We start from the raw sequence: 26,190 nt of genomic DNA on the forward strand, positions 1-26,190 counted from the left end.
TTCTGCACATTAAAAAGAAGTCACTTATTTAAACTTTCAAATATTTTTGCCACTAAGTGAAATTCTATAAAGTTATAATTAAAAATTTTGTTTATTTATAGATAATAACATTATTTTATCATATTATAATCAATTGGTAAATGAAATATACAAATTGCAAAAAATGAAACTAATAAAAATTTTTATTTAAGATATGAAAAAAGTTTTAAATGACATTTGATTGCATATTTTTTTATTATTTAACTTTCAGATTTTTATATGTAAATATTAAACTGTTTAAAGGAACTGATTCAGAATGGCCGGACATTTTTCAGGTATTGTTTAAACTTGGTTTCATATTTTTATTTTAAAGCAAATTATTAATATTAGCTTCCATTAAAAAAGTCAGTATTTTCTCAGTGTTTTAGGAGTATTGTATGCCTATATGTGTGCGTGTATATATATATATATATATATATATATATATACACTTTTTAAAAAACTTCTTGATAAGAATGAGGTTCAGGTCTCCTTTGATGTTGTAAATTTGTACCCTTCGGTCCCGATTAAAGAAGCAATATTATACTAGTTGAAAGATTAAGAAACAACCAGAGCTTTACATCTAAGTTAACTTTTGAAGAGATCAGATTACTTTTAGAACTTTATCTTTCTCATTGCTATTTTTTATATGAAAATGATATTCACGAGCTCGAAAACTCCGGACCAATTGGGTTAGCTCTTATAGTGGTAGTTGCTGAGTATTTTTTACAATATCATGAAGTAATGCTCTTTCATTGGCGCTTAACAACAATATCCATGTAAAATCATTTAAAAGTATGTCGATGATATTCATTCAAGGTTCCAAGTAGAAGAAGATGCGCAAAAGTTTTTAGATCTACTTAACAAACAACACAAAATTATTCAATACACAATGGAATCTGCCGACTTAACCAATACATTAAACTATCTTGATGATTCAGTTACCAACAATAAAACCGGTACATATAATTTTAAAATACATCGCAAAAAGGCAATCACAAACATTCAAATTAAACCAAACTCATGCCATGACCCTAAAATTATCAATGTTGTTTTTATTGGTTTCATCCATAGAGCATAACATTTATGCACAATAAATAATATTGATGATGAGCTGTCATTTCTTATTGATGTATTTGTAGAAAACAGCTATGAAAGGAAAAGTCTGGAAAAACTAGTTAAGTCTGCAAAAGAAAGTGCTAGCAACAAAAAAGATCTCACGAAAAATCAACATTTCCTAATGTCTCCAAAAAGAATTGTGTCTTTACCCTGGATCCCTAGAATCAGTCCTAAGTTACGAAAAGTTTTTATAAAAACCAAGAGGTGCACCAGTGTTTAAGTCTCCAAAAAGTCCCTAAAGTCTACTTAGTTCTAAAAATAAACCTACACTACCAGTTAATTCCTATCCTGGTGTTTACAAATTAGAGTGCTCTTGTGGCAAATGTTATGTTAATGAAACTAGACTGAAGATATCGTCTCGGATATGCCAGCATCAAACAAGTGCACAACAAGGTGAAGGGAAAAATTCAGCTGTAGCTGAACATCCCAAAATTTGCCAAGGGAATTTCCACTGGAATGGTCGCAATACATTGAAAATAGAAATAAATAGTTTTAATAGGAAAGTTAGGGAAGCTTTGGAAATACAACCCAACGAAAGTACCTTTTGCGACAATGGTCTTAACTGGGATGATGGCGATTATGTGACGACTGCATTTTGGAAACCTATGTTCAAATTCTTACGTCACAAAAAACTCTCTTAAAAAACTCTCAAAAAGAGGCTCTTGCAAAGAACATTGTTTCGTAAATTTAGACGGTTTTGTATAATATTATATTTTATAACTGTTTTTAATATACTTGATAACAAGGGTATCTATATTCCCTCGAAATATTGTAAAAATAAATATATTTTTAACAAATAGAAGTTAATCCATAAAAAGAAGCTTTTTTAAAAATTTATTTATACAAATAAAATCTATTGAAGATGTCAACATTTAATATATATATATATATATATATATATATATATATATATATATATATATATATATATATATATATATATATATATATCAGAGAGGTAGGCCTCGAGATTCATATTTAACTGTCTTGGTCTTGGTATTGGTCTTGAAGCCTAAAGTCTTGGTCTTAGTCTTGGTCTTGAACCTAAATGTCTTGGTCATAGTCTAGGTCTTGGCCATTACTGTCTCGACTACATCTCTGATATATATATATATATATATATATATATATATATATATATATATATATATATTTATATATATATATATATATATATATATATACATACATATATATATATACATATATATATATATATATATATATAAATATATATATATATATATATATATATATATATATATATATATATATATATATATATATATATATATATTAGTAGAAAATCACTTAACTAAATTTTTCCATTTGACACTGTGTTTCATCAACAAAGATTCATCAGAAATGTATATATATATATACATATCCAATATATATATGTGTATATATTCTTCCTGATTCTTCCTGATGAACCTACTGATGGTGAAACACAGTGTTGAAGTAATCAAAAATTAGATAAGTGTTTTTACTAATTTATTATTGCTCTGTTCTTTTAGAACATTGAGCACTCTGATTTTAGAATACACTAACATAATTTATATATGTGTATACATATACATATATATATATGTGTTTATATATATATATATATATATATATATATATATATATATATATATATATATATACATATACAATATTTATATATATATATATATATATACATATACAATATATATATATATATATATATATATATATATATATATATATATATATATATATATATATATATATATATATATATATATCTATATATATATATATATATATATATATATATATATATATATATATATATATATACATATACAATATTTATATATATATATATATTTATATGTAGGGGCTATTCTAGACTGTATTTGTGCGCCAATTTGGGTGCCGCACAAATTAAAATTTGCTTTTTTTTATGTATATAGTTTTTTATGGCGAACATTTTTTTTCGCAAAAAAACGCTGATTTTCTGCAAATTTCTATGGGATAGGGGGTGGGGTGGTACTGCTGCCCTAATTTTTGAAGGAAATGAGTTTTTTTTTGATAAGCAAAGTTATTCAATCAATAATCTTATTCTACTGCTGACTTGTTATTTAACCTTGCTTTATCTTGAATTAGATGGAAGCATTCTTATTGTTTTGTTTCCACATTAAAAAAAAGAGGAAAACTTTTTATGTGAAACACAGGCTCATTTAAAAATAAATATTATAAAGTTTTGGGAGAATCACCATTATTTAGGAGTAGCACAGACTACTTGTTATATATATATATATATATATATATATATATATATATATATATATATATATATATATATATATATATATATATATATATATATTATTTTACATATATACATATATTTTACATATATATATATATATATATATATATATATATATATATATATATATATATGTGTGTGTGTGTGTGTGTCACAAGATAGAGTCGAAAATATTTATCCTCCAAAATATTTATAGAACCGAATTTTACAACCGAAAAAATTTGGATCGAATTACAAAATCCTTTCTTTTTTTATTTAAATTTAATTTTAAAACTTTATTTCACGACTTTTGATCAAAAATTCTATCGAAATTTTTTCGGTTCTAAAATTATTTATGATGTTTCGATTGATAATTCAATCGAAATTTTTTCGGTTCTAAATACAATTATGACTTTCGATCGAAAATTCGATTCGAGTGAATATTTTCGGTTGTGTAATAAATTTCTCATATTCGGTTCTAAATTGAAATTTACGATTTATATATATATATATATATATATATATATATATATATATATATATATATATATATATATATATATATATATATATATATATATATATATAGATATATATATATATATATATATATATATATATATATATATATATATATATATATATATATATATATATATCAGAGGCTATTCTCAGAAAAAAATTAGATTTATATAAAAGTTTAGATTTATAAACTGAAATTTTTTATAAAAAATGTAACATAAAAAACTCCCCCTCCCCTCTTTTAATAACCCCTTCACCCACCCCCCCTCCTTCACCCCTGCCCATGTTTATTAGATATGAACAAATCCCTTCCCCCTCTATTTTTTTCAACAACTCCCCCTACTATTCCCCTCTACCCCCTTCTTTCTTTCTTGTATTAAGGACAACAAGTTCAACACTTTTTTTTGACCATCGGGGAAATGTTATTTTTTCATTCTCAAATTTACAAATTATTTCTTTGTTTAAACTGCATACTTCACATTTCCTTTAGTTAATGTTAATGTTTAATCCGGTAAGTTTAGTTAATGTGTAATCCGGTAACTCTGGTTGATACAGTAGTTAATGCGTTGATAGTTGAAATTTTAGAAAAAAAAGAAAAAGAAAAATGTATTATGAAAAGTATATTATAAAAGTAAACCACTGTTGCATTTACATAATCATATATAACTTTTAATTTTTTCTTTAAATTTATTTATTTTACCCATGTGTAATAAATTTTTAAAACTATGTTAGAACTAAAAGAGTACAATATTTAGTAAACGCATCGATAAATGCCAATCAATTAAGTTATAATTTGATACTATCATTACAAAGATTAATACAATTTTTTGTGTGTAATAATAATTAGAAAATTTTCTTACTCTGGATATATCCATCAACCAAAACTTAATCTTGCATTTAAGATAGAGTGATCAGACATCCTGGTTTTCTGGGTTTGTTCTGATTTTAGGTAAGTCTCAGAATTCTGAAAAAAGGTCATGAGGACAGTTAATTGTCTGCATTTTTGAGACAATTTATGCTTTTTAAAAGAAATTAAAAAATAATTTTTAAAATATTATATATATATATATATATATATATATATATATATATATATATATATATATAAATATATATATATATATATATATATATATATATATATATATATATATATATATATATAATATATATATATATATATATATATATATATATATATATATATATATATATATATATATATAAATATATATATATATATATATATATATATATATATATATATATATATATATATATATATATATATATTAGACCATTTCGAAATTGTATATAAAAAAAATAATTTTTGAACTTTATTTGGGCTACCCTTTGATTTGATGTGGTTTGTGGTCAGGAAAATTAGTTCAAAATTGCAAACTTAAATAATGTGTTTTAGGAACAGTTCAATTAACCTTACTTTTTAATAGGTCCCAATTATTTTAAAAAAAGAATTTTTTTCAAAAGTCATGTTGGGTCTTAAAAGTAGCGAAATTATATAAAAATTTAAAAAAAAAAAATGATATTTTCATACTACAATTATTATTTTAGATTTAATTGCACAAAAACTATGGTTTTTTAACTAGATATAAAAAAAGTACATTTTTACAAGTTTTTTAATAAAAATAAAAAATTTTTAATTTATTTTTTAAATTTATTTTAAAATTATTTTTATAAAACGATTATTATTTTTGAAATTTATATATTATTTTGCTTCTCTTGAGTACTTTGATTATTATTTTTGAAATTTATATATTATTTTGTTTCTCTTGAGTACTTGAGTACTAGTTGACCTACTTTTAAGGAACTTTTTTTTTTTAATTTTAGGACCCTATTGAAAAGTAAACTTAATTGAGCTGTTACTAAATATTGGAATAATGCTTTGAAACTTTAATGATTTACTTTTTTTCATCAATTTACAACATTTAAACATCTAGCTGCTAAATAATTAAAAAAGATTTTTTTTGAACTGGTCTAATATATATATATAAAAGAAGTTTTGTTTTTATAAAGCTTTTTTAAGTCACTTGTAATGCAATCTCTTCAAGTTTTACTACTTTAATTTCTACCTTTTTATGCTAAAACTGACAATTGGCTACATGCTGATACCCAATCAACTGTATTTTATATATGCTCTTTGTGTTTAAACTGGTTTAATCTTCCTTTATGCATTTTCTTTGTTGGTTCCATATTCATTATCAACCTTTATTGTCAATGTTTCAGTGCAATATATCATAACATTTTTAATGAATGTGGTGTATAACTTTGCTGTTAGAAGTGAAGGTTGTTGTCTAAATTTGGCACAGGAACAACTTACTTATAGCTTTATTGTTTCTTCTGCTCCATCAGGTAATTCAATTATATCTTCTGAATGTAATTATATCAGCAACAAAGTTCACTAACACATTTTACTTTTTCTTTATTTCATTTTCTTTTTCAAGTTCTTTTCTTATTATACTCACCAAAACTTATTCAAAAAAAGTACATTTCATCCACTAAAACCAACAAGAGCACCTTTTTGGTTGCACTGCTCTTGTGAACCGATTGCTTGCAAGCTATAAAAACGACAGTTTGTTCCTACATTTCACATAGCCACATAGTATTTTATCCACTTTACATGGTCAATATTTTCTGCCCTTTTTTCCTTTTTTGTCATATAAATTTATTCTGAAGATTTCCATAGCATATTCCTACTGTTAGTTTTTTAGTATTAACTTTTTTTGTCTGCAATCAAGTGTAGTCTGCCATTTTGATAGGATAGCTCTCATTTAAATCAACGTTTAGCTCTTTGCAGATAAAAAGTTTGTTTTTTTGACCATGCGGCTATAAAGTATGTTTTTTTTTAAATTTATTTAGAGTTTGGAATGTTACCCGAGTTGTTGAAAGGTGTTGATGAAATGGGATGGGGGTATGTTTATTTTCATATCATTTATGATATATACTTTATGATATTGATAATTATAATGTTTGTAAATTTTGTATAGTTTTAGATAGAAAGAATCTTTTATTTTGTTTATTAGGCTTGCAACAGATATTCAGGCCGAAGCAATTCCAATGATACTTGGTGGTGGTGATGTACTTATGGTGATGTTTTTAAATATATTACAACTACTTGAATAAAGATAACTGCCAACTGTGACATGTGGCAAATATTAGAAATATATAAATTTTATTTAAAAAAATCTTTAAAAAAATCCTTAAAAAAGATAAAAGCAGTTAAAAAATCAGTAAAATTTTTCAAACATTTTCGAAACATTTCATTTGGAATTTTTCTTTTTATGACCATTATTAAAAGTACATATAAGTAACTTGTTTAGAACAGTTATTCTACAAAGAAGAAAAGGAAAAGGAATGTGCAGACAACATTGTTGTTTTTAGTCCATATAGCAGGTCTTGCTAAGAAGCGTTACACAGCTCGCATTTTGCCTGCGAAAAGGCAATTTGCCTATGCATTCAGCAGTTTTGCGCTACGCAAAAACTTTTATCTTTTAAAATATTTAAATTATCTTTTGATGTCGTTAACATGACGTTTATTCAGAAGAAATAAAGTTGTAAGTAAAAGCATTTACCCGCAATTGTAAACTAATAGATTTTTTGTTAAAGAAACAGTTTGTTTAATAATTTTTTTTATTGTTGTTAAAAATTAGTTAAAAAAATAAAGTGTTTTAAGTTTTATCTTAAGGAATTAAATATATAAATTACTCTCAAATATAAAAATTATTTTTGGTCATAATAGTTTAAAAAATGCACGATTTATTTTGATGTAAATATTTTATTAATAAGATGTTTTGTTTATTGTTAATTTAACAACGTAAAGTTTTAATGATGTTCGTTTAATTTATGAAAATAAATTATGATCACAAATATGTTATCGGTAACTGATAAATAATAAAAAACTCTTATTGTTTAAAAACATTATTAAAAAGAGTTCACAAAATAAATAAGAAAAAATTTATTAACAGTTAATAAATTAACCAAAAACCAACTGTAAAATTATAAGAAAATAAACAAATATTATTTTACGTTTTATGAAAAAAATATTTTTTTCAAAATAAAATTTAGTTCATATTGAAAAAAATAATAAAAATGATTTTTCAAATAGGAACTTAGATTTTATTTGTAACTTTTGTTATAGTGAGAGAAAAAAACTGTTTGTTTGATTTTTAACACGTTAATAAAATAACTCTAATTACAATGCGGTACTTGAAAAGATGCTAGTGATGCAATATAACTTCTAATGATACAAAATATATTTGCTGAGTTGAGTTACTTAGAAATGCACTACGCGTTTTCGCTACGCAGCGAAATCTCGTAACAAGGCCTGATATAGATTATGAGACTGTAATAAATAATTTACCAATTTATGATAATAAAATATCAATTTAGCAATGTAACTATTCATCTCCTTGGATTCAAAGTGTATTTCAATAGCTTATATTTAAGGACTGTAAAAATGGCCACATTGAGCAGCCACTACGGGCACAATTTTATGATGGCAGCTAAAAAAAAATTTCTTTTTATTGATACAGAAGAAAAGTTTCATATTTTTGTTCATTTAGTCTGGAAGAAACAACAATTGCATATTAAATAGATGAACAAAAATATCACTCAAAAGCTTCAAAACTTAGGAGATTTTCTAGAATAATGAGTGTACTGTAAATCGCTATCACAAAGCAACTCCCAAATAGTAACTAACATATTTTTCTTTTAATGTCCTTAATAACAACGTTTAAAGTCCAATATATATACACATGCCTCGGCGAGAGTAAATGAGTGCAAGAGCGGAGAAAAGCTCTCCTACAACCAACATGGCGAGCGATGCGAGCAGCTCCTCTAAACTTCTTTTTACAAAAGCTTTTTATTTTTGCACAAGCTATCTGTTTATTTATATAAAAATTGCTAATTAAATACAAAATTTGGTTTTATACTTGTTACTAGCTTATGTTTGTAACATTAATGTTACAATAATATACACATAACAAGCGTCATTTGTTGCACCCTGAAAAAATTCTTTAGAAGTAAAATTTTTTTTGAATTTGCAAAAACTGTGCCTGTTTAATATCCAATGAATTAAATTTTTTTGATTTTGCATTTTTCATTTTAGTTACAATGATAATTAATTGTTAATTGCTCCCGCAAACCGTTTTAAGGGAGTGTGGTCAAGAGAGTTTCAGGGGATTGTGGGCTGTATATATATATGTGTATGTATATATATATATATATATATATATATATATATATATATATATATATATATATATATATATATATATATATATATATATATATATATATTCTTAAAGATAAGAGCAATAATAAATTTGTAAAAACACTTATCTATATGTTAAAGAAAAATTAGATAAGTGTTTTTACTAATTTATTATTGCTCTTATCTTAAAAAACATTGAGCACTCTATTTTTAAATACACTAAAATTATATATATATTATAAAATTTAATTCATTGTTATGTGTATATTATTGTAACATTAACGTTACAAACATATGCTAGTAACAAGTATAAAACCAAATTTTGTATTTAATTAGCAATTTTTATATAAATAAACAGATATCTTGTGCAATAACAAAAAGCTGTTTAAAATGTAAAAAGCAGTTTAGAGTAGCAGCTTGCATGGCTCACCATGTTGGTTGTAGGAGAACTTTTCTCCGCTCTTGCACTCATATACTTATTTATACATATAGTTATACTTATGATATTAAGTCATATTTAGTATGAATTTATATTGTAAATTCATTATTTTATGTTTAAAGTTGAATCCTTTTGCTATAAAATAAAATTAAAAAGATAAAATAAATAGGTTTCGATTGTTTTTTCATTTATTGTTGTTTAATGTTGTTATTTTTATGCAAAAGGCAGCTGAAACTGGCAGTGGGAAAACAGGCGTATGTTTTGTTTTTACTTTGCTGTTTATTGTTTTATATAAATTTTGTTTTTATGTTTTTAACTTTTAACTTAAATCCAAGTTCAATTTGAATCTATGAAAGTTTTGATCTTTATAGGCATTTTGTCTTCCAGTAATACAAATAGTTTATGAAAATATATTAGCAAATTTAAGTGAGCAACCTGGTAACCAAAAGACAAAAACTGAAGTAGCTAAAGGTAATTTTTCTAATTATATTAAATTGAAAAATATTATTCTAGTTAACCTTTTTTTTTAACATTTTATTATTAATATTTATTTATTGTTATATAATATAATAGTTAACCATCCGTTAAATATAAAGTATTATGAATTATATGTATAAGCTCCCTAATGTATTGATGAATAATATTAAAAGTCTTCACATTTATTTGTCCAATTTTTATGAATTTTTTATTTTTTTTTTATTTTTTATTTTGATTTTTTTCAAATTAAAGCTATTTTTAGTTATTGTTGTTTGTTCTTAGACTTAGTTCTTGTAAGTTTGTTGTTATCCTTATTTTAAATAAAACAATAATATAATTAGTGTTGTTATAGCAACCAAATATATTTTTAATTATTTTTATATTTATTTTGATCATCAAAAATGGATATTGGCATAAAAAATCTCTAATATTAATATTAATTTATAATTTTAATTTATTAATTATAACTAATATAATCATCCAATGTCATCATAAAATAACAAACTCTGTATGTATATATGTATATTTTGTATATATGCATGTATTTATTAATAAATTCCAAAATCCCTACAAGCAGCCATTATACCACTATTAAAGTTAACAGTTAACTAAAATAAGAGTTAATAGAAAAAGAAGAGATTTAAAGAGAAATAATTAGTTAACAAACGACAACTTGAATCGGCAACTTGAATATATAACTTGAATGTCCAACTTGATTTGAATGTACGAGTGTAAGGAATGAAAGTTGTATAAGTCAGAAAATAATAAAGATAGGAGAAAATAAGGATGGGAGAAAAGAGCATTAATGTGTTAGGAAAAAAATTACCCAAATGAAAGTTTGTCAAAAATGAAGGAACCATTGAAGTATAATGGATGCAGCTTTGCTGAATGATGAGTCATGTAAAATTGAGTTTTAAGTGATGGAACATGAGTTTGCTTGACCAACAACCATGGTAACATGAAAAGAGAAATAAGTGTATTCTTATGACAGTGGGACAAATGCTTAAGCGTTGCAGCTGAAACTAGTTACTACATTACAACCATTAGGAGCCAAAGTATAAAACAGTATATAATAAAAGGGCAAATAATAATGTAAATGTAAATAATATATATATTTTTTGAAAATGTTTATAACAACAAATAAAAATGATGTTGACAACAAAGTTTTATATTTGGCGAATGCCTTTTGAAAAAAAGAATAAAATCAAAAGTAAGAAAATGGCAATCATGATAAAAAAAAACAAAATTATAATATTTGCTAAATTTACAAAGGATAATATATACAATTTTCAAAATAGGTTAATAGTTTTTTCAACTTACTAAAGATAGCATGGAAGTTCATTCTATCCAATGGTTTTTACCTTCTTGTGTAATTATGGTTTTTACCTTCTTGTGTAGCTTCTTGTTTTCACAAAAATAGCTTTTTATAAAACAAACTTTCAAGTACTTTCAAGACTTTTTATTATTGTAATGACACTCCAATTATTATTGTATTGTTTTATTATTATAATTGACACTCAAATGATACTAAACTCTAATATTCACAGTTTACTAAATCTCATATTTTATCTCAAAAGTTTCTAGAGATTTTTGGGAAATTGTAAACAGTTTTATTAACAAAGTCTAACTTTCCATTTCTAATACATGTGTCTGATCTTATTACCTTTCCCAAAAACAAGGCAAAACTATTTACAAAGAACAACATACCACTCATAGTCCTATAAAAAGTAGGACTATGCGAGACATGTTGTTCTCTCATAGTCCTACAAAAAGTAGAAGTTTAATCTTTAAATTGTTGAGAAGATTATTGAGGAGGTTATTATATGAAAAAATTTATTTTATTATTTGTTTTAATTTATAAAAAAGAAAAACAAAACAGGACCAAGAATAGAACCTTGTGATAGAATTTACTGGAAATGAAGTAGAGTGTAGTCCATCAAGAACAACTTTAATAGTTAAAAAGTTTTAAACTAATTCAAAACGGAATTTTACAATTTGAAATGGGTACATTTTTACAAAGTTGTTAGAAATTATTTTATGTGCAAATTTGTAATTGATAATTTTTTGTAACTTTTTGTAAATTTTAGGGTTCTGAAAAGATTTGCCGATGTTTGTAGAGCAACATTATTGGAAAGATTGTTCCAAGAATTTGCTACTTTATTATATTATATTATGTGACGTAATTCACAATTTTCAGTTATTTATCTGCGTAAGCATTTACAATGGCCATACTTAGGTTCTACTATCAATGGTTCAACATGCCAATTAACTTAATTTTGTTTTCAATCTTAAGTTGTTGAACGCAGTAAAAACGCATTAGTCTAGCTGCTTATGGGTCTCAATTAAAAAGCTGCGATCTTTATAGCAATATTAGTTTTGGATGTGAGGTACTTTTGTAGTTTGTTGCTGATTATCTTTCAATGCGTTTTATTGTTTTAAATAATAATTATGGCCGATTTTTAATAACTTTAATAAGATTTTTAGATGTTAAGAGAGTTTATGGAAAAAACTAGCATGCCAAATATTATCAAAATAACTAAATCAAAATATCTTTTTGAAATGACATCTTGCAGAAATACAAAGGCTTTTTTTTTCCATAAAATGTTTCTTTTAATCAAAAAAAATTAATTATAAAAAGCTTTGGAAAACAATTAAAAATAGCCTTTGTACAAGAAAGGGAAAAAATATAGGTAAAGTAAGGCTTTAACTTTTAACTACTAAGTAATAATAAAAACTTCTGCGTCTGGCTGAATCAGCAGAGATCAAAGAATACTGGCTTAAGACCATCAAACAAACCTTTTTAATTTGTGTTTCCATAAATTTTCTTTACAATTTTTGAAATTTTTATAAAATTTCACTTCTTTTGAGACCCAACATGATATGCTTTTGAAGAACTTTTTTTTTCAAAATATTAGGGACCCATTTGATGTTTAAGGGTCTTGAGCAACCCATAAAATTTTTTTTTATTTAAAAATTTTTTAAATTTAGGATTGATTTATTACATAGAACACATTTAGGGGGTGGCAGCAGACAATTACAAAAAAAGTTGTTTTTAGAATCACCCTAGTATGTATATGTCCAGGCCAAGCACATTACTTAAATTTGTTTATATTTTGTTAATCTTTGAATATTAGTCATCTATAGCTAGGTAATAAAAACTTTTTTTTTGTTTTTTCTTAAATTCTTTGCTTAAGAGGCCATCTATCAGTTAAAGTTTGCTTAAGAGGCCATCTGTCAGTTAAAATTTGCTTAAGAGGCCATCTATCAGTTGAAGTCTTTGCTTAAGAGGCCATCTATCAGTTAAAGTCTTTGCTTAAGAGGCCATCTATGAGTTAAAGTTTCTTTAAGAGGCCATCTATTAGTTAAAGTTTGCCTAACATTACTATTTTTATTGAGACAAGATAGTAAGACATGTGTAAAGTTGTACAGGACTTGTTACCAGAAGAAGGGTGATTGTTGTGATCCTAATTCTGACTTGATCTGAATTAAGGATGGAAAACAAGGCATAAGCGTTGAATTGATTTTTTTGTACATTATAACTTTAAATAAATTTTAGGAAACTCTAAAAGTTTTTGAAGCATCTTTTTCTTATCTTCCTCAACAACATCATCAACTAAACCTATTACAACAACCTGTTGACTTAAATAACAGACATACCTTTTAATAATGATTGAACAAGCTTAAGGTATTTTTTACTTCAAACACAAAACTGCCAAAACATTAACTGGTGCTTTAATAGCCAGACAGTATTTGAAGAATAATACCCAGACAATATATAAGAGATATAAATAAGGAAGTTACCTCAGCCATCTTCTTTTCTCTTTCATTCATGATAGTTGATATTTTTTTGCATCTGCCATCTTGTTTTGAAGCAAGATCCTGGTTGATGATATTTTATAGTAGGAACGTTCCCTAAGGTAGTAAACAATGATTATATATTTTTGGCGTCAATTGTTTAAAAGTGAATTTCTTAAAAGTAAAAAAAATTAGGTTTATCAAAAAAAAAAATTTTAACATTAACAAAATCTTTGCCTACTACTCATAAATTAGTTAAAATCATTTCTAATCGACATTCATTCTGAGTTAAATCTAAAAATTTAATGATAATGAAAAAACCTTTGTTAAAAAGCAATTTCAAAACTAAAAAAAATAATCTTTACATAAATTTGTTACATTAAGGTTATTCTCTAAAATAATTATATATATATATATATATATATATATATATATATATATATATATATATATATATATATATATATATATATATATATACATGTGTATATATATATATATATATACATACATACATATATATATATATATATATATATATATATATATATATATATATATATATATATATATATATATACATGTATATATATATATATATATATTCAACATCTTCACTTCTAACAAGACTGCAAGCAACCACTATTAGAGCAAGATAACGATTGACAGTGATCCTAAAAGATTGCAAATTATATGAATCAGGAAAACAAGATGAAGGAAGAAAATTCTAAAGAACTGATGTTTGAGGGGAAAAAGCTAGACAAGTAAGAATTTTTGAAGCACTTAGAAACAATTGCAATTAGGATGAGACTAAATTGAATGATGTGTAACACGAGAATGAATTTTAGTAAACGGCATAAGAGACGCTAGCTCTTTGGAGCAGTGCCCATTATAGTATTTATAGAAAAGAGAAACAGAAGCAACATAACGACGATGTAATAATGGTTGGAGTTTAACTGCAAAAGCAGGTCCAACTATGTTTACAATGCGTTTTTGCACCTTGTCTTAAAGAGTAAGGGCATCAATCAAAAATCTGTTCAGTCATTGTAGCAGCACTTCTTTATAGCAGCAGGTTATAAGATAGTCAATCAAGCAACACCCCTTTGTAGCAGCAGGCTATAAGATAGTCAATGTAGCAACACTCCTTTGTAGCAGCAGGCTATAAGATAGTTGATGTAGCGCATGTTATACAGTAAAAAAATAAAAAATAAACATTCAGAATTTTATTATTTTTAAAAAAATGAAATAAAAATTTCAGAATGTTTTTAAAAACATTCTAGTCTTTTAATTTGCAGTTTTATGGTTTTTTAAAAAAACATTAAATTTAATTAGTTTCCTCAATTAAATTAATGCGTTTTGTTATAATCTAACCTTAATTTTTGCCATTTAAATACCATAGACAAACTTGGAGCTGTTTTTTACCACAAACTTTTATTTTATATAGGTATAATTATATGTATATAATATTTATATATAAATATATATATAATATTTGTGTATATAGTGTGTATATATATATATATATATATATATATATATATATATATATATATATATATATATATATATATATATATATATATATATATAAATTTATATATATTATTACATTTTCAAAAGATTATTTTACAATAAAAAAACTTAAAATGTGCAATCAATCAAAAACGAACAAGTCCAAATTTGTAGCAAGAGGGAATAAAACCAAAAACATTTTGTAAAAGACCTGTATGCATTTTTTTGTGATAAACTGAAGTCGAAAACTAATTGGATTTTTTAATAAGTACATCTAAAAAGGCAATCTGGTTATCTTTTCAATATTAATATATTAACTTAATATTAAAAATTAATAATACTTAGGTTGGTTTTAATAAAGATATTAGGAATCTATCGTTAGTTTTAAAAAATTATAAATTTCCACAAAAAATTGACTCTAAGATTAAATCTTATATTGTTAAGAAAATAAACCCATCTGTTTTTAACATTGTTAGTAGCTTAAATATAAAATACTTTGCGCTTCCATACATTGGAATGTACTCTAATTATACTAAAATGAAAATTTCAAAAGTTGTTCATAAATATTGCAAGGATGAAATACAAGAATTGTTTTTGCTTAAAAGAGTCACTTCCTAAACTGCTTAAATCTCATGTTGTCTTTAAAATTTCTTGCGCTGGCTGTAATGCCAGTCATATTGGAGAAACCTCCAGACATTTGGCAACTAGAATAAGTGAGCACCTTAAAAGTGATAAACGATCTCATATATTTAAATACTTAAATTTATCTCTTAATTGCAAAAATCTGGCTAACTGTGATTCTTTTGAGATTTTGGATAATGCCCCAACCAAACACAAATTAAAGATAAAGGAAGCCCTCCACATTAAATGGGAAAGTCCCTCACTTAATAAACAAACTGTACATTATGCTGTAAACTTATCTATTTATTTTTACAGTAAGTTTTTTTTTTTTGCAGTTGATTATTTTGATTGGTTATTTACCAAGTAATTTTGTAATAAATATATTAGTTTATTATGTATAATATATGTCTGTTAATATTTCTCTGTAAAGACTCCTTTTTTTTAATATTTATTTCAGAGTTTGTTTTTTTAATTGAAAAATAATCATTTGGAAATGTAAACATTTTTAATTAAAAAGCTTTTTGAAACATGTCAAGAATAAAAAACATTGTGTTATTTTTAATTTTATATACACATGTGTGTGTGTATATATATATATATATATTATATATATATATATATATATATATATATATATATATATATATATATATATATATATATATATAAAATTTTAACTTCAGTTACAATTTTAGGAAAATGGGAAATGAGCAAGTTGGACAGAAGCAGCTCATTTGGTGAATTTTACATTAAGTCTTCTCTTTTTACTTTTTACATTACTTTTTTTATTACTAAGAAATTTTGTTTTGTGAATGAAACTTAATGTTTTATAATTAACTTCTCTTTTTTGTTTTAAAGCAATATCAGAAGATGGGTTACTTTGTCAATCACGAGAACATAAAGAGTGGCAAGGATCTAGATCAACACTTGGTGTATCAAAAGGTTTTTTATCAGAATTTCTTATTATTTGTATTAATAAAATAGCATTTTTTATTATTTTTGTGTGTGTATATACAGTCCCATGACAATTTATTAGTGCCACCTACATTTTTTCTGTATTAATGATTTCTTGGGGTTATAAAATGCAGTAAACAATTAAAATGTATTCAAATACTTTTTATTTTTAATTAACATTCATATACACGATAAAACCAAATAAATCTATAAAATAACAACAAAAATTAATAAACCTAATGATAGACACACATTGTATCAATATTTTGTGAGCCCGCCTTTGGCATCAGTAATTACTTGGACACGTCGAGGCATGCTTTAAATACATTTTAATGACATTTCTTTTAAATTTATATCGTGGTTCCAATAATATATAATTTTTTCAATCAAATTAACTTTGTTTGTGATATTTTCTTTTGAAATTTTTCTCTTCACGAGTTTCCAAACATTTCCTATTGGATTGTCGTCTGGTGAGTTACCTGGCCAATCCAATAATGGAACTTTTTCTTCTGAGAGGAACTTTTTTATAGATTTTGTAGTATGGCAAGGGACACCATCTTACATAAATTTAAATTTCTCTATTTCACCAAACCAATCCCTTAGTTGTGGTAACAATCGATGTTGCAAGACATCTCGATACTGGTCTTGCCTCATAATGCCCTCTAAAACGTAGAGTCGACCCAAACCTTTTCCGCTTATCACGGACCAAATCATGACAGAAGTCGGATGTTTCACAGTTTTTATAACACAGTCTTCGTGATATTTATCCGATATTTTACGGCGAACATACTGAGCATTGTTTGTCATCCCTTGGAATGTGCTCTCATCACTAAAGCAAACCTGAAATAAAATATTGTTTTATAATTTCTCATTCCATGTGTGTTTTTATATAAAAATATTAAAATAATTTAAACTCAAACCTGTTTCCAATCTTTTACTGTAAAGTTTTTATACTTCAGAGCCCATTTCAATCTGTTTCCTTTCATTTTGATTGTTAACTTTGGCTTTTTTACTGGCCATCTACTATTATAACCGAGATCATTGAGTCTTCTCTGCAATGTTCTGGTGGACATTTGAATTCCAGAGGCTTGTAATTTATTTTTTATGAAAGAATTTGTAGCAGTCCTATCCTCCTTTATTTCTTTCGACAATGTTCTTTTACCACGAGGAGTCAAAAAAATTTTTTTTACCACATTTACCTTTCCTTTTCAGTGAACAGTTATCACCCATATCCAATTTTTTGACAACTCTCTGTACTGAGGTATGTGAAATACCACATTTTTTAGCAATTTCACGCTGTGAAAGTGTTTTTTCATTTATCAATGCTTTTATAAATCCAATTTTTGTTGGTGAAAGTTCTCCTTTTTTACCCATTACTAAAACATACAAGATTTTTGAGGTTAGAGTTGTAACATTATCAAAAATGACCTTTCTGTAATAATAATATTAGAAAATCTTTATTTACAAGTTTAAATTATATTAGTAAAACAAATAAAAACTAAATATTGCACTTACTTCTTCAGAATTCTAAAAAAAAAACGATAAAATAGACAGAGAAAAACAATCACGTGCTTGTAAAGATGACAGTTGAGTAATAGTGTTGTGACAAGATGGCTTCCAGAAATGTCAGGGATGCCAATAGTAAAAAAAAATCTGAAGAAATTAACTTTACATAATTGACTTCTTATAAATAATACATTTAAAATATATTACATAGCTTTTCAATTGTTAAATTCAACTTGAATAAGAAAATATGAAAAAAATATTGGTGGCACTAATAAATTGTCATGGGACTGTATATGTGTGTGTGTGTTTAATTTATGCATTATAAGAATCTCATCTGACATGTAACAAAACATGTGTGATCAGTTCATTATTATTAACATGCATAACTACAAAATTATGATAAATAAATAAAAATAAAAAAATTTTTCAGGCAGTTATTACTATGAAGTAAAGGTGACTGATGAAGGGTTATGCAGAGTAGGATTTTCTACAGAAAATGCAACATTGGAAGTTGGTAAATAAATTATAACAATATTTATCAATTACATTATTAATATTATTTATAACAAATCTTGTTATTTTGCGGCTTGAAATTGATATTTTTTATCATAGTAAAATCTTGATATTTAGCATTTTCCAAAGATACAACCTTTAGCTGAAATACCTTGTAACAGCTCTACTTTATTTATTAACAAATGTTGTAATTTTTTGACACTATTTTTAGTTAAGACACCAATTATTAATCGTAGTAGCTTTGTTTTTATTTTATGGTAATACTATATTAGATATTGTGTTATTTGTTTTTTACCAGGATGTGATAGTGAAAGTTTTGGTTTTGGTGGTACCGGTAAAAAATCAACAAATAAACAATTTGATACTTACGGAGAGGTATTTTTATTAAATTTTGTAAACTTTATCTTGTTGCAATGTTTGTAATTTTTATTGTTAGCTTATTTGGAATACGTTTTTATTAGTATCTATAATACTTGCATTTTGCTGATCATTTTCTGAATATTTCTTCATGTTGTCTATGAAACCTTGATATATATTTTTTATATTTTCTTTTTTACTTTTTTTTGCACTTTTTTTTAAGATTTTCTAAATTGACTTTTGACCATAAGTTGTTTTATCAAATTTAGATTTTGTAAATGCAACTGAAACAAATGTAAAAAAGCATTTTTAAACCACAAGCAGTGTTAAAAATTGTAAATTTAAAAATTTTGCTTTATGCTCCACTTTTTTTTGAACTAAAAATTCACCTTAAAGTTTTGTTGTAGCCATAATAAATAGTATATTTAGTAGCATAATAACCATATGGACAGGTCGGACAAATGCCAGGGTCCCCAAGCAATGACAGGGGCTCCTAAATATTTTAATGGAAAAATTTTACTTAACCTGGCATAACGCTTATGGAGGAGTTTTAACTAATCAACAAAACCAAAGAAAAGTTTATTTAAATGCATTGCAAATGAATTGCTTGTTTTATAAAAAAACTGTTCAAATTTTGAATAAAACTTTTACTCAAAACCATTAAACTTCAAATTTTTTTAAAGTTTGTTTACAAAGTAATAAAACTACATCTAAAGTATAAATACAAGTAAACATGGTTCTTTGATTCTTGGATATTGTTTTTTAACTTATTGGAAAAATGATTTGACAGTGAATTTTCATTAAATAAATAATTAAATTTATTAATTTAGGTAGAATAATATCTTGTGGTATGATTACTATATTAAAATTTAAATTGCATATGCCATAGTTGTACACATTCATTAAACTCTCATTTAAATGATTTAAACTTTTCCTCTTTGTATTTTAGATAAAAATGTTGTATTTGTCAGGTGCTGCCAAATGAAAAAAAAACAAAAGTTGCTTTTGCAAAATACAAACAACTTGACCTGTTAATATCTTTCTGATACACGTGTTCACATAACATGTGAACACATGTGTCAGAAAGATATACAAATGAATTCATTTGTTTTCTCAGCTCAATTTCTAACTGATCGTCGTATCTTTCCTCAAACAAAAGTAGTTACAATTCAATAGAAACTACTGCAGCTTGTAAGCCAGTAGGACCATTTGAGAAAGGCAAGAATGTGTGAACAGTACCAAATAATTTTACTCCTTTTACTCTTCTGGAAACTTGAAAGTTGACCACAGTTAGCTTTGCTTTTTTTTTAAGCATGGGTCGGCCTTATTGTGATCCTTGATGGTTGTTTAATGATCAAAGTGATTTGAATCTTAATTGGCAATGGATTAATGGTGTAACTGAATACCTCATCATCTTAATACAAAAATTAGACAGCATATAAAGTCATGCATCCAAATATCTGCTTCTATTGTTTATGCTTGATGGAAATCTGGAAACCGTTTAGACAAGGATCATGAAAATGCAATAAAAGAACAGTTGAATTTTTGGCAAAAGGTTCTTAAGCGAGTCATTAACATTATATTGACTCTTGTAAAACTTTGCCTGCCTTTTCGAGGACACTGAGAAATAATATGCGTGGGTGAATGTAAAAAAGGCAGAAATTTTTGGGGTTTGGTTTCTATGCAAGCTAAATTTGAGTCAGTTTTACAAGAGGTCATATGTTTATCATCTCAATCCATGAAGCATCTCAGCCCTGAAATTCAAAAAGAAATTATTTCTGATATATCTAAAGCAGCAAAATGTTATTTGATCACAAAAATCAAGAATTGTTCCTTTCATAATTGATACTGCAAGCAATATCAGCCAAGTTGATCATATTTCCATAGTCATACGTTGTGTAGAGTTAAATTCTTGAAATTGCGACATAAATTAATCTTTTCTCGGATTTCTCAATGTCATAGATGCAACTGCAGTAGGATTAACAGAATGGTTAAGTGATTGACTGATCATACAAGGTTAAAATTCAGAGAAGATATTAGACCTGGGCTATGATGGCGCCAGTGTAAAGAGTGAAATGAAAGGTGATGTTCCAAAACTACATAAAAAATTGATAACTACCGCACCTGTGCCATACATAAATTGTTCTTCTCATAATCTAAAAAAAAACTTGGTTCTCAGTGATGTGGTTAAAGCATCAACCAAGTTTTTTAATCATTCAAGTTTTTAAGGTTGTACCAGCCAATAACTTTCTTTTGAATAATAAGTCAAGATTTTTAATTTTTTTGGATCCAGTTTGAAAAGGTGGTCAGAGCTGGCTTTCTCATCACAGCATATAATGGCATTAAAGATTGAAAAGACTGTGTCCAACAAGGCAGTCTTCTCTGTAGATGCAGTCCATAATGTAAATAATAGGTATGTTGACATTCTAAAAGTACTTACACAGACTTGCTTTGAAAGTTTGAATTCATTGAATTCATTGTTGTTTAGGAAAGACTATTTTGTGCAATAATTAAAGCACTAAAATTTCTGTTGAGCTCCAGATCAAGCAAATAGATCTTTCTTGTGCAACTATTTTACTCTCAATGGCCCATACAGAACTTCAATTTACCCGTAATTCATGGAAAGCATAATTTTAACTTCAAAAGCATTAGCAGAAAACTGGAACACCACCTTTCTCAAACATCCAGAAAAGAAATGCCAGATTATTTCATGATGACTTACTAAAAGATCATAGGATCCAAGATGGCAAACTTTTGTTTAAAGAGAATGATTTTTATTCTATTCTTGACACTGCAATATATAAATTGCAGTCAAGCTTCCAGGGCCACAAACAGGTTACTGATTTGTTCAAGTTTTTGCATCCTCATTATCTCAAGAGTTTGTTGTATACTGAAATGGAACTTTACACAACTAAATTTCATATCCTAATGATGTGGATGATGATTTTGTACAGAAAATTTGCTCAAACCACCAAGAATTTTATAAGGACTTGTGCAAAATGGAGACTGTTAAAGGTTTTGCAATATAAGAGAACATAATTTTAACAAACCGCAAGCAGGAAACTGGAACATCTTTTTTGCAAACATCCGGAAAAGAAATGTCTGGATTGGTTTTACTAGCGATTTAAAATAAAGAAGCTTTTTGACAAAGAAAATGTCATTAGAGATTTCTCAAATAAAAAGTCATGTGTAAATAAATTTGCTGAATGAAAAGTTCCTTCTATTTTGAAGCAAAAATTTTTAAATAAATTTTGCATAATTTATCGAATTTTATATGAAATTATAAAAAGTTTAGAGCTCTGTAAATATTTTTGTCCAAGGGCCCCTGAGTCTGTTCTTACACCACTGAGTATATTATCTTTTTTTTTTTTTTTGCTTACTTTGTGTGCACCAAATAGACCAGCACACATAAATAATCATAAAGTTTTTTGTTTTTGTTTTTTACAAAATGTTTGCTAAAGTGTAGTTTTCATTTAACCTTTTTTCTTCTAGCTGTTCACAAAAAAGATCTTTGAATTGATTGAAGTTATTTTTTCTTTGAATTGATTGAAGTTATTTTTTCTTTGAATTGATTGAAGTTATTTTTTCTTTGAATTGATTGAAGTTATTTTTTCTTTGAATTGATTGAAGTTATTTTTTCTTTGAATTGATTGAAGTTATTTTTTCTTTGAATTGATTGAAGTTATTTTTTCTTTGAATTGATTGAAGTTATTTTTTCTTTGAATTGATTGAAGTTATTTTTTCTTTGAATTGATTGAAGTTATTTTTTCTTTGAATTGATTGAAGTTATTTTTTCTTTGAATTGATTGAAGTTATTTTTTCTTTGAATTGATTGAAGTTATTTTTTCTTTGAATTGATTGAAGTTATTTTTTCTTTGAATTGATTGAAGTTATTTTTTCTTTGAATTGATTGAAGTTATTTTTTCTTTGAATTGATTGAAGTTATTTTTTCTTTGAATTGATTGAAGTTATTTTTTCTTTGAATTGATTGAAGTTATTTTTTCTTTGAATTGATTGAAGTTATTTTTTCTTTGAATTGATTGAAGTTATTTTTTCTTTGAATTGATTGAAGTTATTTTTTCTTTGAATTGATTGAAGTTATTTTTTCTTTGAATTGATTGAAGTTATTTTTTCTTTGAATTGATTGAAGTTATTTTTTCTTTGAATTGATTGAAGTTATTTTTTCTTTGAATTGATTGAAGTTATTTTTTCTTTGAATTGATTGAAGTTATTTTTTCTTTGAATTGATTGAAGTTATTTTTTCTTTGAATTGATTGAAGTTATTTTTTCTTTGAATTGATTGAAGTTATTTTTTCTTTGAATTGATTGAAGTTATTTTTTCTTTGAATTGATTGAAGTTATTTTTTCTTTGAATTGATTGAAGTTATTTTTTCTTTGAATTGATTGAAGTTATTTTTTCTTTGAATTGATTGAAGTTATTTTTTCTTTGAATTGATTGAAGTTATTTTTTCTTTGAATTGATTGAAGTTATTTTTTCTTTGAATTGATTGAAGTTATTTTTTCTTTGAATTGATTGAAGTTATTTTTTCTTTGAATTGATTGAAGTTATTTTTTCTTTGAATTGATTGAAGTTATTTTTTCTTTGAATTGATTGAAGTTATTTTTTCTTTGAATTGATTGAAGTTATTTTTTCTTTGAATTGATTGAAGTTATTTTTTCTTTGAATTGATTGAAGTTATTTTTTCTTTGAATTGATTGAAGTTATTTTTTCTTTGAATTGATTGAAGTTATTTTTTCTTTGAATTGATTGAAGTTATTTTTTCTTTGAATTGATTGAAGTTATTTTTTCTTTGAATTGATTGAAGTTATTTTTTCTTTGAATTGATTGAAGTTATTTTTTCTTTGAATTGATTGAAGTTATTTTTTCTTTGAATTGATTGAAGTTATTTTTTCTTTGAATTGATTGAAGTTATTTTTTCTTTGAATTGATTGAAGTTATTTTTTCTTTGAATTGATTGAAGTTATTTTTTCTTTGAATTGATTGAAGTTATTTTTTCTTTGAATTGATTGAAGTTATTTTTTCTTTGAATTGATTGAAGTTATTTTTTCTTTGAATTGATTGAAGTTATTTTTTCTTTGAATTGATTGAAGTTATTTTTTCTTTGAATTGATTGAAGTTATTTTTTCTTTGAATTGATTAAAATTATGTTTTCTACAAAGCTTTAACATCAGTTTTTACTTTCTAGTTTTACATTTTTTAATTTAATTATCAAGTTGTTTATAGCAATTTACTAATAAATATAAAAATAAATAAATACTAATAAATTAAAATGTCTTTGTGAAAACATATATAATTTGCTGTTTTTATAATAGACATTTTAAATTAGTCATATAAAAATATTATTACCAGATTCCAAAATAAAATAAAATTTCTCATTGAAAATGATTCCATAAAGTCCTATTTATAGATACATACATAGATACATACATACATATATACACACATACATACATAGATACATACATAGATACATAATTTTATATGTGTGTGTATATATACATATACATATACATATATATATACATATATATATATATATATATATATATATATATATATATATATATATATATATATATATATATATATATATATATATATATATATATATATATATATATATATATATGTATATATATATGTATATACATATATATATATACATATGTATATATATATGTTTTTTTTTCTTCTAATTTTAAATTATCTTTTTTTTGCAGCCATATGGTAAAAATGACATTATTGGCTGCTTTATTAATTTGGATAATGGAACTATAAAGTACAGTAAAAATGGTAAGTTATTGAAGCTAAGAAGATTTTTAAAATATGTTTTGGAACTTTTTTAACATTTTATCCCTTAATTTTTAGGAAAAGATTTAGGTCATGCTTTTGATATTCCAAAAAGACTTTATGGCTCATCATTTTTTGCTTCAGTTACTTTAAAGGTGTTACATTAAAGTTACATTAAACACATATTTTTAATGATTTTGCAATCAACTTATTTGATTTTTCTTTTAAGTTTATTGAAATAAAATTTTTTAGAATAATTTAGAGTTTGAAAAAAATTATTTGTTTAGAATGCAGAGCTTTTATTTAATTTTGGAGATACTCCGTTCCAACATGCTACTCCTCATTCCACCTATCTTCCATTATCTAAAGCTAAAGATGCTACTTTGTCAAAAAAATGTATGTTCTTTTAATTCATTACAAAATATTTAATTGTTTTATGTACCTCTTATAAGTTCACTTATAGTCTCTATGAATGATGTAATATTTTTTTAAAAGGTAGTGACTTTTTTTGTTTACTTTATAACATAATATAACTTTTTTATTGTATTATGTTTCACTTTGATTTGCTATATTTGAGTATCAAACAATTTTTTGTTAGTCTGTTAATAATGTTTATATTAATTACTCTAACTTTTCTCATCTTTTATTTTTTTAAAGTGAGTTTTCCAATTTAGATATTAGATACCTTCAGTTAATTTCGATTCATTATTAGTCAATCTTTGGTTAACTCTATTTTCTAACTTTAGTTGACTTATAAGTTTTTATTTTTAAGTTTCAGTAGGCCACAATAAAGTGTATACTTACTTGTGGCCTATCTGAGTACACAATATATACAACCGTGTACACACTAAAGTGTATTTACACTTCTGGCCTACCTGATTACATAGCATTTAATATTGCTTTAACTATTTTAAGAAATAAAGTTATGGAGTTTTTAAGAAATAAAGTTATGGAGTTTTTAAGAAATAAAGTTATGGAGTTTTTAAATATTTGGTGTAGAATTTTTTTTTTTTAAGCTAAAAAATATATTTAAA

The 26,190-nt window shown here is 24.9% G+C and overlaps 1 protein-coding gene across 3 annotated transcripts in view; it reads left to right on the forward strand.

Moving 5' to 3' along the window:
- Positions 1 to 243: 243 nt before the first annotated feature.
- Positions 244 to 26,190, forward strand: part of LOC100208995 (ATP-dependent RNA helicase DDX1) — a 64,768-nt gene continuing 38,821 nt past the window's right edge. The window contains exons 1-12 of one of the 3 annotated variants that reach the window (XM_065814937.1): positions 244 to 314; positions 6,818 to 6,869; positions 6,982 to 7,045; positions 9,834 to 9,863; positions 9,981 to 10,080; positions 16,710 to 16,751; positions 16,873 to 16,956; positions 18,905 to 18,988; positions 19,286 to 19,362; positions 25,087 to 25,159; positions 25,235 to 25,311; positions 25,444 to 25,552. In XM_065814937.1, the coding sequence (XP_065671009.1) occupies positions 296 to 314; positions 6,818 to 6,869; positions 6,982 to 7,045; positions 9,834 to 9,863; positions 9,981 to 10,080; positions 16,710 to 16,751; positions 16,873 to 16,956; positions 18,905 to 18,988; positions 19,286 to 19,362; positions 25,087 to 25,159; positions 25,235 to 25,311; positions 25,444 to 25,552 (811 nt within the window). In that variant the 5' untranslated portion in view covers positions 244 to 295. Of the gene's footprint in view, positions 315 to 6,817; positions 6,870 to 6,981; positions 7,046 to 9,833; positions 9,864 to 9,980; positions 10,081 to 16,707; positions 16,752 to 16,872; positions 16,957 to 18,904; positions 18,989 to 19,285; positions 19,363 to 25,086; positions 25,160 to 25,234; positions 25,312 to 25,443; positions 25,553 to 26,190 lie in introns of all 3 variants that reach the window. The other 2 variants (XM_065814938.1, XM_065814939.1) reach the window with 2 other exon arrangements.

The sequence above is a fragment of the Hydra vulgaris genome, chromosome 13 (genome assembly GCF_038396675.1).
Source record: "Hydra vulgaris chromosome 13, alternate assembly HydraT2T_AEP".
Classification (NCBI taxonomy): Eukaryota; Metazoa; Cnidaria; class Hydrozoa; order Anthoathecata; family Hydridae; genus Hydra; species Hydra vulgaris.